Below are 15,157 nucleotides of genomic sequence, written 5' to 3' on the forward strand. Positions count from 1 at the left end.
GGATCCTACAGCAAACCCAGCCTCTCAGCCCTGCCCAGCCCTGTCGTGACCCCAGGAGGGAACGTGACCCTCCAGTGTTGCTCAGGGCAGGGATTTGACAAGTTCATTCTGACTGAGGAAGGAGAGGACAGGCTCCCCCGGACCCGGGACTCCCAACGACAGCCCTGTGGGCACTTCCAGGCTCTGTTCCCTGTGGGCCCCGTGACCCCCGGCCGCAGGTTGACGTTCAGATGCTACGGCTGTTACAGGAACACGCCCCAGGTGTGGTCACTGCCCAGTGACCCCCTGGAACTCCTGGTCTCAGGTGAGGGGCCCTGACCCCATCCTTCCTGAGCCGTCAGCTCGAGGTGGTGTCCCCAGGAGACATCTGAGGTTGGAGGGGACTGAGGGGTCTAAGTGATGGTCACCCAGCAGAGATGTGCCCCCCAGGGACCCTCCCTGTCCTGCCTCCCTTCCCCCTCCCCAGGTTCAGAGGTGGTCAGTGGGTAGGGGGAGTGTCTTGGAGCCCACACAGCTGATGGAGGAAAGGGTCTGATGACAGCTCCAGGGTAAATCCCCGACCTTCAGCCACTTCTGTTCTCCTTCCCAGGACCCCCTGAGGGCCCCTGCCCCCCACCCACAGGGCCCATCCCCACAGCTGGTGCGTCACTGAGACCTCGGCTCAGAAGGAGCACAGAGCAGCCCTGGGAGCTCTGAGGGTCCATCAGGGGTCTTGGGTCCCCCGGACACTCAGGGATGGGCTGTGTCCCAGGGGCAGGGAGTCAGGCAGAGATGCCAGTAACCACAGGCCCCCAGGGCTCTAAGGCTGCAGGTGATAATGGGGGGGCAGGGCAGAGGGACATGTGGGACCCAGGCTGGGGGAGAAGCAATGGGGCTTAGGTGCGTAGAAGGCAGCCCCCACACCTCACCCCCATCCTGAATTTCCAGGCGGCTCTGAGGATGGAGGACCCCCCACCACAGAGTCAGGTCAGCAGAGCGGTAAGTGAGGGTCCCTGTGGGGGGCAGGTGGACCCTGATTCTGGACCCAGCTCCACTGCTCCTGCAGTGAGACCAGGGCTCCCTTCTCTGCTCTGAGGGTCGGGTTCATGTCTGTTCATCCCGGTCCCCTCCTGCTCACGAACTGCAGTGACATTAGCTGACATCAGGGGTCTCACAGGCTCAGGAAGGCCGTGCTCCAGCCCAGCCTGACACCCCCAGGGGGTGTCAGAGCTGTGGGGGGGAGACAACCCAGGAGAGTCACAGGGCCCACCCCGCGCCCCTGCCCTTCCCGTGTCCCTGCTGTGCTGGGGGCAGGTAGTAAGGAAGGACCCTCGGCTCCCTGTAAGACAGAACAAGCCCCCTGCAGATGAGAAACTTATAACTCAGGGCTGGTGTCCACCTGTGGGCAGCATGAGGAGAGCACAGGGACCCCACATCTTGGGGTCCATTCCCCACCCTGCCCGGCCAGGCTGGGTGACTTGGGGCATGTGGGTAACCTTTCTGAGCCTCAGTGCACTGGAGGTGGGGCCTGAGGGCTGTGAGGTCAGAGGAGATGAACAACAGACCCAGCACGTGCCTTGCACACAGTAGGTGCTCATTAAATGGCATCTTTGGCACACAGATGACGTCACTCCTGCCCAAGGTCTGCCATGGTACTGGATCGTCCTGATCGGGGTCTCAGTGGTCATGCTGCTGCCCGTCTTCCTCCTCCTCTTCCTCTTCTGCCGATACCAGCTGCGTCAGAACAAACGCAGGACGTCAGGTGAGTAGGGAACGGGGGTAACCGGGGCCCCAGGAGAGAGGTGCCCAGAGCACCTGCTGCAGGAAAGACAAGAAGATGGAGACGCTCAGCTGAGAAACAAATTTCTCCAGAATCTCACATCGGAAAATCTAGAAAGAGCCCTCGCTGCTGTGACTCAGTGGATTGAGTGCTGGCCTCCGTACCAAGTAGTTACCAGTTCGGTTCCCAGTCAGGGCACAGGCCTGGGTTGCAGGCCAGCTGCACAGTCGGGGGCGTGTGAGAGGCAACCACACACGGATGTTTCTCTCCCTCTGTTTCCCCCTCCCTTCCCCTCTCTCTAAAAATAAATAAATAAAATCTCTTCTTTTAAAAAAGGAAAATCTAGAATGAAAACATTCAAGGTTAGCACAGACATACAAATAAATGTAAGTTAATTTTTCATTTTCAATCTCATGAAATTTGAAAAGCACCCATCAAGTCTGTTAAGGTTTTCTTCTTCCCTCTGGAATCACACAGGAGGGGTCCTTCCCCTCCCAGGGCTGAGACTCTGTGTCCTCCAACCCAGCTACAAACACCCAGGAAGAGCCCCTCTGTGAGAGGAAGGGACGGCTGCCCTGGGGGAGGGTTCATGGGGAAGGGGACAGCCTGGGAGGTGTGGGATCAGTGGGGAGAGGGACTGAAATCCCCACTGCGTGACCTGGCGCCTCCCCTCCCCCTGGGTTAGTGGCCCATCTGGGAGCAGGCAGGTCTGCAGCCCTGACATCCCGGGGACATGCCAGGAGACACACCCCGTTCTGTCCCCACAGATGCCACCATGAAGGACCCGCAGCCTGAGGAGGGCGTGCAGCTGGACCCTCGGGTGAGATCCCTGCTCCTGTCCAGGCCACCAAGGACCTTCCTGCCGCCCCTTTACTCCAGTGGTCCCTTCCCCATCCTCACCTCACCTGGTTCTCATTAGCGTCCATGCTGGCCTCTCCTTCTGGGCACCTCCTGCTGTGACTCACTCCTCCCACTTTCCTGTGGCCTCCTGGCCCTCCTAGGTGGTCCCCTGGGCTGGCTCCTCGTCCTCTGTCTGACCTTGTGCAGCCCCAGGTCTCTGGAGGAGGCATGAATAAGTGAACACCCACAGGCCACAGGGTCCCCCTCACTCATTCACGCAGCAGCGGTGACAGGGTCACTGGTTACCAGCTGCATTTAGGTGCCATGGGGCAGCCTGGTCCCCACACTATTCACGCTCACCTCTGGGTGGGGACACACAGGCACACATGCAGATGGCATTCTGGAGAACCAGGGCTGTGAGGGAGAATAAAGTAAGAGCAGGGGAGAGAGTGTGTGGTGGGGGAGGGGCCAGAACAGAGACAACAGCAGGTGCAAAGGCCCTGAGGCAGCACATGCTGCTTCAGCCAGATGGGCCACGTGGCTGGAGCCGAGTGAGCAACAGAGGCAGTGCGTTAGGTTAAGAGACAGATCCATGGAAGTACCAGATGCCCAGGGCTCAGGAAGTCCCTGCAGACACCATCAGGACAGTGACCCATCTGATCTGCAGTGAAATTGAAACTCTGATGACACGGGGAGACTTGATGGAAGATTTCCACAGTAGAACCAAGGGGACGTCTTTCTGTCTCACTATCTCTCCAGCAGATCAGGTCCAAGGATGACCCCCAGCATGTGACCTATGCCCAGCTGAACCATTTGGGCATCAGACGAGAGACAAGGGCACCCCATTCCTCCCCGTCAGAGGAGCTCCCAGATGAGCCCAGCATGTACACTGCTCTGGCCGTCCACTAGCCCAGGATGGACCCAGACTCCACACTCCAGGGAGGGGGCCTGCAGGTACCCCAGAGGGTACAGGAGCTGCCCCCAAGGACACTCAGCTAGTGACCCCAGCCAGCCTGGAGACCTGACATGGGCCCCCAGCAGTTCCTGGGACCCCGCAGGGGTCCCCAGTTTTCATAGTTAATGATAACTAATATCCCCACATTTTGGGAATAAAGCAAGCAGACTTCTCAATGACCAATGTGTGAACCAAAATAGAAGTGAAGAGTTTAGATTAAATGATTGTGTATATATTACAAGTCAAACCTGTGAAGTGAGAACAGTAAAAACCAGGAGTGAATTATCAGAAAATAAAAAGCCTTTAAAAATCACCAGCCTGAGCTATTCTATCAAGGGTTTAGAAAAAGATCTCATCAAATTGTTAGAACCACAGACCACTGGTTAGAAAGCTGTGGCCTGTACACACAATGGAATGAAAATCTGCCATATAAAATAATGCATCCTTCCATCTGTGACCACCTGGATGGACCTAGAGCGTATCAGGATGAGTGACATAATTCAGACAGAGAAAGATTTCACTTATATGTGGAATTTTTAACATCATGCAAACAAACAAAACAAAACAGACCCATAGACAGGAAGAAGAAATGATGGTGGCTGGAGGGGGTGCAGCAGAGGGGTGGATGGCAAGGGGAACACAGTCAGTAATGTGTAATAACTTTGCACAGGACGTGTGCTTACTGGACTTAGGGTGGGAAGTGCATGGTAAGATCCACAAGTAGAAAATCAGTGCTGCACACCTGAAGCTAATATAATATTGCCTCCAGTTATATTTTAATAAAAGTATTCAATTAAAAAGAACTTGTATTCTCCAGGTCCATCCATGCTGTTACAGCACAAAACATTGTTTCCTTTTTATGGCTGCGTAGTATTCCATTGAGAAGTACACCAGTCACAGAAAGACAAACACCACATGACTGTTTACATGTAGAAACTAATGGGCAAAATAAACTAACAAAGCAGAAAAGGATTCATGGGTACCGAAAACAGATTGACAGCTGTCAGGGGGAGGGGATTGGGGGCTGGGAGAAAACGGGAAAGAGATTCAGCAAAGATAAAACAATCCCAGTATGGTGACTACAAGAGGGGAAAGCATTTGGGGGAATAAATGGTGATGGAAGGAGACTTGGCTTGGGGTGGTGAACACAGAGTATAATTTACAGGTGATGTATTATAGAATTGTACCCCTGAAACTTATATAATTTTATTAACCAATGTCACCCCAATAAAGTCAATTTAAAAAGAAATAAACCCCAGAGCAAAAAGAAAAAGTAATGACAACAAAATGATAGTCTTTTTGTAACAAAATAACAATATGAAAATCTTTTTTAAATGATTGTTTTAACTCCTCAAAATAATTGTAAAAGAATAGCAAATTTTTCTAAGCAACAGTGTAACTCGGGAAATGATAATGAGGAAAAACAAAAACAGAGAGATAATAAAGTCGAAAATTCAGGGTTTTTTTAAAGTATATTTTATTGATTATGTTGTTACAGTAGTTCCAATTTTTTCCCTTTGCTCCCCTCTGCCCAGTACCTCCTTTCCCTCCAGCAATCCCACCCCCCTTAGTTCATGTCCATGGGTCCTGCATGTAAGTTCTTTGGCTTCACACTTTCCTATATTATTCTTAACTTCCCCCTGTCTATTTTGTACCAACCGATTATGCTTCTAAATTCCTGAACCATTTCCCCATTTCTCCCCTTCCTCCTCCCAGCTGATAACCCTCCAAATGATCCCCATACCACTGATTCTGTTCCTATTCTGGTTTCCTTAGTTGGATTTTGTTTTTATTTTTTTAGATTCAGTTGTCGATAGGTGTGAGTTTGTTGTCATTTTAATGTTCATAGTTTTGATCTTCTTTTCCTTAAATAAGTCCCTTTAACATTTCATGTAATAATGGCTTGGTGATGATGAACTTCTTTAGCTTCACCTTTTCTGGGAAGCACTTCATCTACCCTTCCATTCCAAATGATAGCCTTGCTGAATACAGTAGTTCTGGTTGCAGATTGCCTTTCATCACATTGAGTACTGCTTTCTAGTCCCTTCCTGCCTGCAAAGTGTCCTCTGAGAAATCAGCTGATAGTCCTATGGACACCCCCCTGTATGCAACTCTCAGCCTCTCTCTTGCTGCCCCCAGGATTCTGTCTTTACCTTTCACCTTTGGCATCTCAATCATGATGTGTCCTGGGGTGTTCCCTTCTGCGTCCAGCCCGCCCGGGACCCTCCATGCTTCCCAGACCCGTATGTCCATCCTTCACAAGATTTGGGAAGCTTTCCTCGTCTTTTTCAATTCTTGCTTCCTCATTCTGCACTGCCTGACAGTTCTTTTATTCCTTATGTTCCAAATCGTTGATTTAAACCCGTTTCCTTCCCTTCACCATTGGTTTTGTGTAGATTTTCCTTCACTTCACTTAGCACAGCTTTCACTTCTTCTCTTATGTGTCTGCCATACTCAAGCATATCTGTCAAGTCTGTGAGCTACTTTATCACCAGTGTTTTGAATTCTGGGTCTATTAGGTTGGCTATCTCCTCGTTTGTTAGGTTGGAAATCTTCTTGTCGCTTAGGTCTCCCACTGGAGCCTTGATCCGTTTCCCATTTTGGGTCATACTTCTCTGTCTCCTCATTCTGACAGGTTCCTGTGTTTGTTTGCCTCCGCATCCCAGGTAGAGCTGTCGCTCCTGTTACATCATAAGGGGCAGAGCCTTAGATATTCTTCAGTACAGGGCGATCTGTTTCACCACGTTGTGGCGCTGTATGTGGGCAAGGGATTTGCGAGGGAACAATATCACCGGCCCAGCACTTGCCCCTTTTCCAGACACCTCTTCTACTACCGCTCTGGAATGGGCGCCCCTCTAGCTGCTGCCCTGGCTGTCGTTCCCAGAGGAGGTGCGTCTGTGGATGTTCTAGGACCATGGGGGCTCTTTAAACAAGTGGATTCTGCTGAGACAGGCAGTTTCTGCCTACACCCCAACCCCCACTGGTCTGCACAGTCAGGAGCAATGAGGCTTGATTTTCCCCGGTGCTGGGACCTTGAGCTGTGAGGTCCAGCGAGGAGCTGGAAACACTCCCCAGGTGTCCCTCCTGACTGCGCTTTCCACTGGCCTGCCACTGCTGCCACCACACCGCATCCTCTCCACCCCGGCTCTGCTTCTCCTGCCTGTCTTGTTGAGTATTTCTTCTTGATATCTTTGTCTGTTGGACTTCCATGCAGCTTGATTTTCTGGAACTTCTGGTTGTCTCTAGTTCTGAGGTAGTTGTGTTCCTTCTAATTTGTGGAGGGAGACACAGTGTGTCTGTCTATGCCTCTATTTTGGCCAGGAGTGTCTGTCTTCATTCTTGATGTAAAAAATATAACTCACAGCAGACAAATGTCATGTGATCTGACGACTGCAAATATCACAGAGTGCTTTTTCTCTCTCTTTACCTATCTCTCAATCAATTTATCTATACATCGCCATCCGAGAATCATCTATGGCCTTCTTTCTGGAAAAAATAAAATAAATTTCTCTTTTCCAAAGCCACCCAGTTATTTGTAATTTGTTACAACAACTTGACCAAGCTCCTCTCTTCCCTTCCTGTCTCTTTTCTTCTCCTTCTTATATTCCCCTTATTTGCCCTCCTTTCCTCCTCCTCCTCCTCTCTGTCTCTCTCTGTCTCTCTGTCTCTCTCTCTCTCTCTCTCTCTCTCTCTGTCTCTCTCTCTCTCTCTCTCTCTCGCACTCTCAATAGAGGGAGAAAGAACTCAGTTTTGACTAATACACAAGAAATACTTTCAGCTGAAATAAGACTCTGCAAGTTTTCTTCTCATCTGAAAACGCAGTATCAAACTGCGCAGTTAATGACTTTCTTTTGCAGCAGAGTACAAAGACAATGGGGGGAATTTGGGACAACAATAAAAAAATATTTTTAAACTTCACAAATGTAAACAGGTATAAGTGATATTTAAATAATTAAACTTACAAATGATTTTTTGATATGTTTGCAATTTCATGCTTTTCATGTTATTAAAGATGTGAACTATAACAAATAAGCAAGTGATACTAGGCCTAAAATTTTTCGATGGAAGTCAAATTTCATATGTCTTCTGAGAATGGTTTTTATTATTAACTATTTTATATATTCGCTTTGCCAGGAAATTCTGACTGCTATAAACTGAATATTTTTTATGGTTCTCCAATAACAGCAAACTAGGCTAAATCCTCCTATGACTGTAGGGTTTAGGAAAATGAACGGTGACACCTGAGACGTGAGGGCTGTTTAGTGATGTGGCTCAGCTCAGTCCCTCAGCACCTGCTATTTGTAGCGTGAGGAGAAGCTGGTCTTCTTCCTGTGTGGCAGGCACCTCGTGCACGGTCCTGACTGTGCTGTGGGGACAGTGCCCAACACATCCTATGCCTCTGTCTCCTGAGCTGCACTTGAACGACTGAAAAATGAGTCATCGAAAGCTCTGCTATAAAAAATGTCCACTGAGAGTTTACCCCTTTCTCTAATGCACGGAGAGCACAAACGTTAAGCAGAAACGGAAATTCAAAATAGTTGTCCCAGGATCCACAAGTCAGGACAGTGCGTCTCCTGCCCAGAGGCTGTGCTGACCCAGGCCTTGTCCAGTCTTGAACAGAAAGGTGCACGTGTATCTAGGAGGCTTTCCTCAGAACCATGGGTCACCTCCACTTCCGCTCATTCTATCCTGGTTTGCACATGAGTCCCGAGAGGTGGTGGAGAATTCAGCACTGGGTCGTGGACAGCTCCACCCCCCCACCTGGAGCACACCTAGCCATCTAGATGTCTCTTTTCTAAAGTTTCATGAATTTTATGTAAAAGGAGCATGTAAATATCACTATATGACTTACATATACTTTGTGCAGAATATTTTATGGGTTTCTGTATTCTAAAGTGTTTCTCTTCACTACAGTTGTGTTTTAATCTTATATAGGTATTTTATCCTCTCGGTGGGGTGAGCACCAAGAACACATTCAACAGAAGGAATGAGAGCTTGTATTAAAAGCAGTGACAGAACCACATAGTTCATTTTAGGTCCTCGGAATTGGAGTATTAATTGCACTGAACACAATAGTGAGGTAGATTCACGTTGCCAAAGAGTTGAAATTTCCCCTGTGCACCCATTACTTTACTCACAGGAAAGGATGCATGAGTGCCTGGGGATGATCCTTTGCTGAGTTCTCTCAAAAGTATAAAGAGCCTGGACATACACTTAAAAGCTGAATTCCTCCTGTGGGCAATCTGTGTACCGTTAGGAAGGATATAAAACTCTCCTGAGTAGGAATCATTGTGTGGATGGATGAGCCTGAGAAGCATGAATGATGAAATAATCCTGGCATTTCCACGACATAAAAAAGCAACCACTCAACTCCCACTTTCTAGTGTAAGTGTCTGCACAGAGACACTTTCAAAAACTTCCCTAGGGTGAAGCATCTCAAGTTCATGCTTTACATATGGACAAGAAGATTCTGCATTCTATATGAAACTCCACAAGATTACCACAAGAACCAAAAATAATTCTGAAGGAAAACATAGTGAGAAGGGAGGACTCACAAGATCACATTGGAAATCTTACTATGATATTCCTGTGATAGAGGGATTTTGGACTTGGTTAAAATATTGACACATATTTTAATGAAACATAATAAAGATCTACAAATAGACCCACACAAGTTCAGTCCACTGCGTTTAGACAATGATGCCCAGACACACCAAGAAAGAAAGGATGCTCTTTGCATCAAATGATGCTCAATATTTGGATATCAATGCTGTTTGCTGTGCTGACTTTGATAAGATGCCAGGAAGGCCTTGCCCATGGTAACCACACCATTTCACTCCCATCACCAGTGCAGGGCTCTCACGGTCAGTCCACGCCGTTGTCAACCGTCGGTGCTTCTGCCTTTATATTTGAGCCACTCTGTGCATGTGTTGCTACCACACTGTGAGTTCATGCCCACTTTCAATAAAGTATAAAGCCAAGGAACAGTTTCATAAATCACCACACATTGGACAGCAATGTTTGTAAGTTGCATGTTAAAGTATTTGTTTGTCTCCTATGGGTGTCAACTGTCATCTTACAGATGTGTAGATATGTTTTAAATGTTCTCAGTCCCAGTCCCTTGCCTCATTTTGCCATTGCTAATATCTCTTCCCACAATTTCCCATTGTGTGGCTTCAACTTCCCTCTCTTGTGGGTGTCCACAAGGAACAGTTATTATTTTTAGTGCAGCCCATTTACCAATTTGTCCCCCATTGGCCTCCACTGCCCCTCCCACACCCCGCCCCCACCGTCAATCCCCACCATGTTGTCTATGTCTGTGGATCATTAATGCTACTTCCTTGGTTAGACCCTTCCCCTTCTTTCCCCACTTCTCCCCTTACTGCACACCTCTGGTCCCTGTCAGTCTGTTCCTTGTTTCCACGCTTCTGGTTCCATTTTCCCCATTTGTTTTTTGTTCATCAGGTTCCTGTAATACATGAGATCATATGGTATTGGCCTTTGGCTGCCTGGCTTATTTCACTGAGCACAATATTCTCCAAGTCCATCCATGCTGTCATGCAAGGTAGGAGTATGATCCCACCTATAAGGGGAACCTAATAAATAAAATAAACTAACAAACAAAATAGAACCACAGGCATGGAAACATGGATCAGATTGACAGTGACCAGAGAGGAAGGGTGATAAGGAAAGAAATAAGGGGAAGAGTCTAGTCAAAGAACATGTATGAATGACCCATGGACATGACATGTGTGGGATACAAATGTGGGTGAGGGAGTGGATTGGGGGGAGGAGAGCAATGGAGAAAAATTGGAACAACTGTAATAGAATAAGTATAAAAAACTTTTAAAAACAAGTTAGGAGCAGGGGTGGTCTTCTGAGTTTGTTTTCAGCCGGCCAAAATGTTTCTGTCACCACCTTCAACAGCCCCACACTGATGTGGTCACTTTATGACGTGCTTTTTAAACAACACTTGCTCTTCAAAATGCTGTGACATTCTATTGACATCAACCAGAGGTTGTTTATTTGTTTTGAAGTGAAACCTTTAGGGGTTGCAAAAACACCTGTGGTTATGGAACATACAAACCTCTGGGCTTCCTGTCAAATAAAACATTTATTGCTGTCAAGATGAGACTGTTTATTCATTTTCAAGTAAAGCCTTTGGGGTTGCAAAAACATCTACAGTTATGGAACGTAGAAACCTCTGGGCTTCCTGTTGAAGAAAACGTGTAACCAAATACAGGACAACATTTTAGAGAACCCTGGAGACAAACCGACTCTCTGAGCTGCAGCAAAAGAGGGTGAGGTGTTGACAGGTCACGGTCCTGCTCCCTGCCAGGCGAGGATGTTGGATTATGTTTATAAGACAAGAAGAATACACAGGGGAACCGGTATGGTCAGATCGAGTAATAAATGTTTTATGTGCCATTGATTACCAATGAACTAGAGACAAGCAATATGTGTCAATAAAGTATAACATCAACAGTAACTGAACTCCAGTCTTGCATGTCCAACCATGGGACGTGGATGGCTTACACGGACTTACACACAATCCTTGCATACTTCTTCCCAGCTCTCAATGCATGTGAAGACGAGAAATGAGAAGGAGGAATATCCGTGTTCCTTCCATTTCTGTGCTTTTAGCTGGGGGCTTCAGAAGGGGTTGCCAGTTCAATAGAACGCTAAGGAAGCAGATATGGGGGAGAACCAAAATGTCAACAGTACCTAGTGTGAGTGTGAGTGTCTGCGAGTGTGTGAAGGTTTGAGTGTGAGTGCGTTTGACTGAATGTGCTCACGGGGTAACGACAGCTCTGGGGGGCTGAGGAAACAGAAGTGAGAGCTGAGCTTGGAGGGTCACCTGTGGGTGATCATGAATAGTTTTCAGTTCAGAAAGAAATGACTGGAGGTACCTGAAGACAGGGCCACGGAGAAACTTTCATCAGAAAATGGACAGAATCTGAAATGTAATTTGCAAAGACTGATGTGAAGGGTGAACTGAGAGGAAAGTGAGGGTGCAGGACTCAGTACCCAGGCAGGTGGAGGGTGTGACCACTGCCTGGGGGACAGGAAGGGTGACCATCTCTCCCCACCTCGTTGACTAGAATCCAAGGAACCCTCAGGAGAGTGAAGCAGGGGTCGCAGGGATGAGCCTGGGGTCTTTGCAATGCACTCTGCTTCCGCAGGGGATCCCAGCACTTCCTCCTCGCCTGCAGCTCGGGGCTGAGTCTCACTGTTCCCGCGTGACTTTGTGTCTCTGAGAGAAGTGGGCTCTTTCTCCTTCCCTCCCTTTGGGGGAATCACTGGAGTCCTTTCTGCCTTTCAGGGCAGCCAAGATCCTGGGTGTCACTGTCCTCTTCGAACTGTGGAGGCTCTTCAGGACTCACAGAATCTTTATTCATGAGAGTCCCGTTCAAAAGCAGTAAACACACACACACTCACACACACACACACACACACACACACACACACTACCACTTCCTGGATGGCTGAAGGACCCTTGAGCAGCCTACTTCCTCCTCTCTAGCTCTCAGATCCCTCAGTCACAGCCCAGTGAGACCACCCAGCCCCCAAAAATGTCATCAGAATCCTTCTTGCCTGAGACATGGGGGAGAGGAAGCCAGTCACTGAGAGCATATGAATATTCTGGAGGTTTGAGAAACTGAAAAGCAGAGGTACCTGGTCCATGGAGCAGAAGGAAGGCTCAGACTCAGACCACAGCACAGTCACGTGAGTCACGGCAGAGACCCTCACAGGGCCGGGGGGAGCCCCTGGCCTCCCCATCACGTGCTGCAGGGCCAGATGTGTGAGTGTCCAACAAGGTGACTTTCATACCTGCTTCACTCCGTACACAAAATTGATGCTAATGGGCCACAGGCTGAAGAGTAAATCAACGACTTCTTCTTTAGCAAACAACGTAGAAAATGTCTTTTCATCATTTTTTATTGTTCTTCTATGACACTTGTCTCCATTTCTCCCCTTTGGCCTCCTCTGTCCATCCCAACGCCCTACCCCGGCTCCCACAGTCAGTTCCCACCCTGTCGTCATGCCCATGGCTCATTCATGCGTGTTCTTTGACTAGAGATTTTCATGCTACCTGTTGTTCAATGCCTTCTAACATAATTATAATCACATAGAAGTTTTGTCATAATTCACAGAACATTTTAAGTATTTATAATGTTTGGGGAAAATGTTTTTTCAAGGCCCCCGGTTCTCATAATTTTTCTCATTTCTCCTTTCTAAGCACATTAATTGCAACAATCGCCTTAGAATGCCGATTTCTTGCTAAGAAGGGTTCTCGAAATACAGGAGATCAGTCCCCTGGATCTCAGACGCAATTCTGGATCTGGCACAAACACCCGGCAGGCAGTAGGAGATCAGCGAGTGTCTGTCTTCGGACAAGTCAGACACCAGAAGTGTATTTTGTGTGTGGGAGGTGGAGAACATGAGTGGTCAATCCTTTCTGGAGTCAGCCTGTTGAGGGTGGACTGAGGACCAGAGTCTGGGTCCCGCCCTCTCTGAGCAGGAGCTCAGACCAGGCAGAGGGTCCTGGGAACAAGCAGAGACCCCACAACTGGGCTGAGTGGCTCCAAGGGACCTGCCGGCCTCCTGAGCTCACGTCACGGAAAAACCCAGCGCCAGGCCCAGGGCGGGGCGTCCGCCCGCAGCGGGTCCACAGAGGTGGGAGCCCGGAAAGGCGGCAGCAGCCTCGGACTCACCACATCCTGTGCGTCTCTGTCCTTCAGGCCCAGGGTCTTGTCCCCCTGGGGAGCGGGAGCACTCACAGCGACGGCATGGTGTCCATCCTCCCTGCTCTTCTCTGCCTCGGTCAGTGTGGGGACGGGCAGGGGCCGCAGGAGGGCACAGGGCACTGACGGGGCAAACCTCTGACAGGGACTCTATTCCAGGGCTGAGCCTGGCCCAGAAAACCCGCGCGCTGAAGGGTGAGTCCTCCCCAGGGTCCCTGTCCCACCTTCTATTTCACCCCTGGGGCTCGGGAGGCAGCAAGGGGTCCTGGGATGAGGTGGTAATGAGGAGGGACCTGGGCTGGGCTGGGGAATGGGGGGTGGTGAGCCCTTTCCAATGCAGCCTCTGGTTCCTTCCAGGGACCCTCCCCAAGCCCATCATCTGGGCTGAGCCAGGCTCTGTGATCCCCTGGGAGAGCGCTGTGACCATCTGGTGTCAGGGGACCGTGGAGGCTGAGGAGTACTATATGGACATAAGGGGAAGACCAGTGCCCTGGGACAGACAGAAGCCACTGGAGCCCAGGGAAAAGGCAAAGGTCTCCATCACACGCGTCACAGAGGGACATGCAGGGAGCTATCGCTGTTACTACCTCAGCCCCGCTGGCTGGTCAGAGCTCAGTGACCCCCTGGAGCTGGTGGTGACAGGTGAGAGGACACTCAGGGGTCCCAGCCTCAGGCTCCGCCCTCAGGAAGGGGGTGCGCTCAGGGTGTCTCCCCCTCACAGCCCAGCACTGGGGGACGTGAGGGAGGTGTGAGCCCCATTTAACATGCTGCCTCCTTCTCTCCTAGGATTCTACATCAGCAAACCCAGCCTCTCAGCCCTGCCCAGCCCTGTCGTGACCTCAGGGGGGAACGTGACCCTCCGGTGTGGCTCACGGCAGGGATTTGACAGGTTCATTCTGACTGAGGAAGGAGAGGACAGGCTCCCCTGGACCCTGGACTCACAGCCACACCCCAGTGGGCAGATGCAGACCCTGTTCCCCGTGGGCCCCGTGACCCCCGGCCGCAGGTGGACGTTCAGATGCTACGGCTGTTACAGGAACACCCCCCAGGTGTGGTCACTGCCCAGTGACTCCCTGGAGCTCCTGGTCTCAGGTGAGGGCCCCTGACCCCATCCTTTCTGAGCCGTCAGCTCAGGGTGGTGTCCCCAGGACACATCTGAGGTTGGAGGGGACTGAGGGGTCTAAGTGATGGTCGCCCAGCAGAGATGTGCCCCTCAGAGACCCTCCTTGTCCTGCCTCCCCTTCCCCTCCCCTGGGTTCAGAGGTGACAGGTGGGCAGGGGGAATGTCTTGGGGCCCACACAGCTGATGGAGGAAAGGGTCTGATGACAGCTCCAGGGTTAGTCCCCGACCCTCAGCCACTTCTGTCCCCCTTCCCAGGACCCCCTGGGGGCTCCTGCCCCCCACCCACAGGACCCATCCCCTCAGCTCGTGCGTCACTGAGACCTCTGCTCAGAGGGAGCACAGAGCAGCCCTGGGAGCTCTGAGGGTCCATCAGGGGTCTTGGGTCCCCCGGACACTCAGGGATGGGCTGTGTCCCCAGGGCAGGGAGTCAGGCAGAGATGCCGGGAGCCACAGGCCCTCAGGGCTCTGAGGCTGCAGGTGATAATGGGGGGCATGGCAGAGGGACATGTGGGGCCCAGGCTGGGAGAGGAGCCAGGGTCAGGTGCGGAGAAGGCAGCCCCCACCCCTCACCCCCATCCTGAATTCCAGGCAGCTCTGAGGATGGAGGACCCCCCACCACAGAGTCAGGTCAGCAGAGCGGTAAGTTAGGGTCCCTGTGGGGAGCACGTGGGTCCTTCTGATCCCAGCTCTGCTGCTCCCACGGCGGGGACAGGGGTCCCTTCTCTGCACTGAGG

General features: G+C 50.4%; 1 protein-coding gene across 1 annotated transcript in view; it reads left to right on the top strand.

Moving 5' to 3' along the window:
* LOC149995441 (leukocyte immunoglobulin-like receptor subfamily A member 6) overlaps positions 1–14,406 on the top strand; it is a 29,365-nt gene extending 14,959 nt beyond the window's left edge. The window contains exons 9-11 of the mRNA XM_090259226.1: positions 2–304; positions 2,884–2,893; positions 14,100–14,406. Coding sequence (XP_090115352.1) covers positions 2–304; positions 2,884–2,893; positions 14,100–14,406 — 620 coding nt within the window. The remainder of the gene's footprint in view (position 1; positions 305–2,883; positions 2,894–14,099) is intronic.
* The last annotated feature ends 751 nt before the right edge of the window (positions 14,407–15,157 follow it).

The sequence above is a fragment of the Furipterus horrens genome, unplaced genomic scaffold, assembly GCF_987537825.1.
Source record: "Furipterus horrens unplaced genomic scaffold, mFurHor1.1.pri manual_scaffold_13, whole genome shotgun sequence".
In the NCBI taxonomy this organism is placed as follows: Eukaryota; Metazoa; Chordata; class Mammalia; order Chiroptera; family Furipteridae; genus Furipterus; species Furipterus horrens.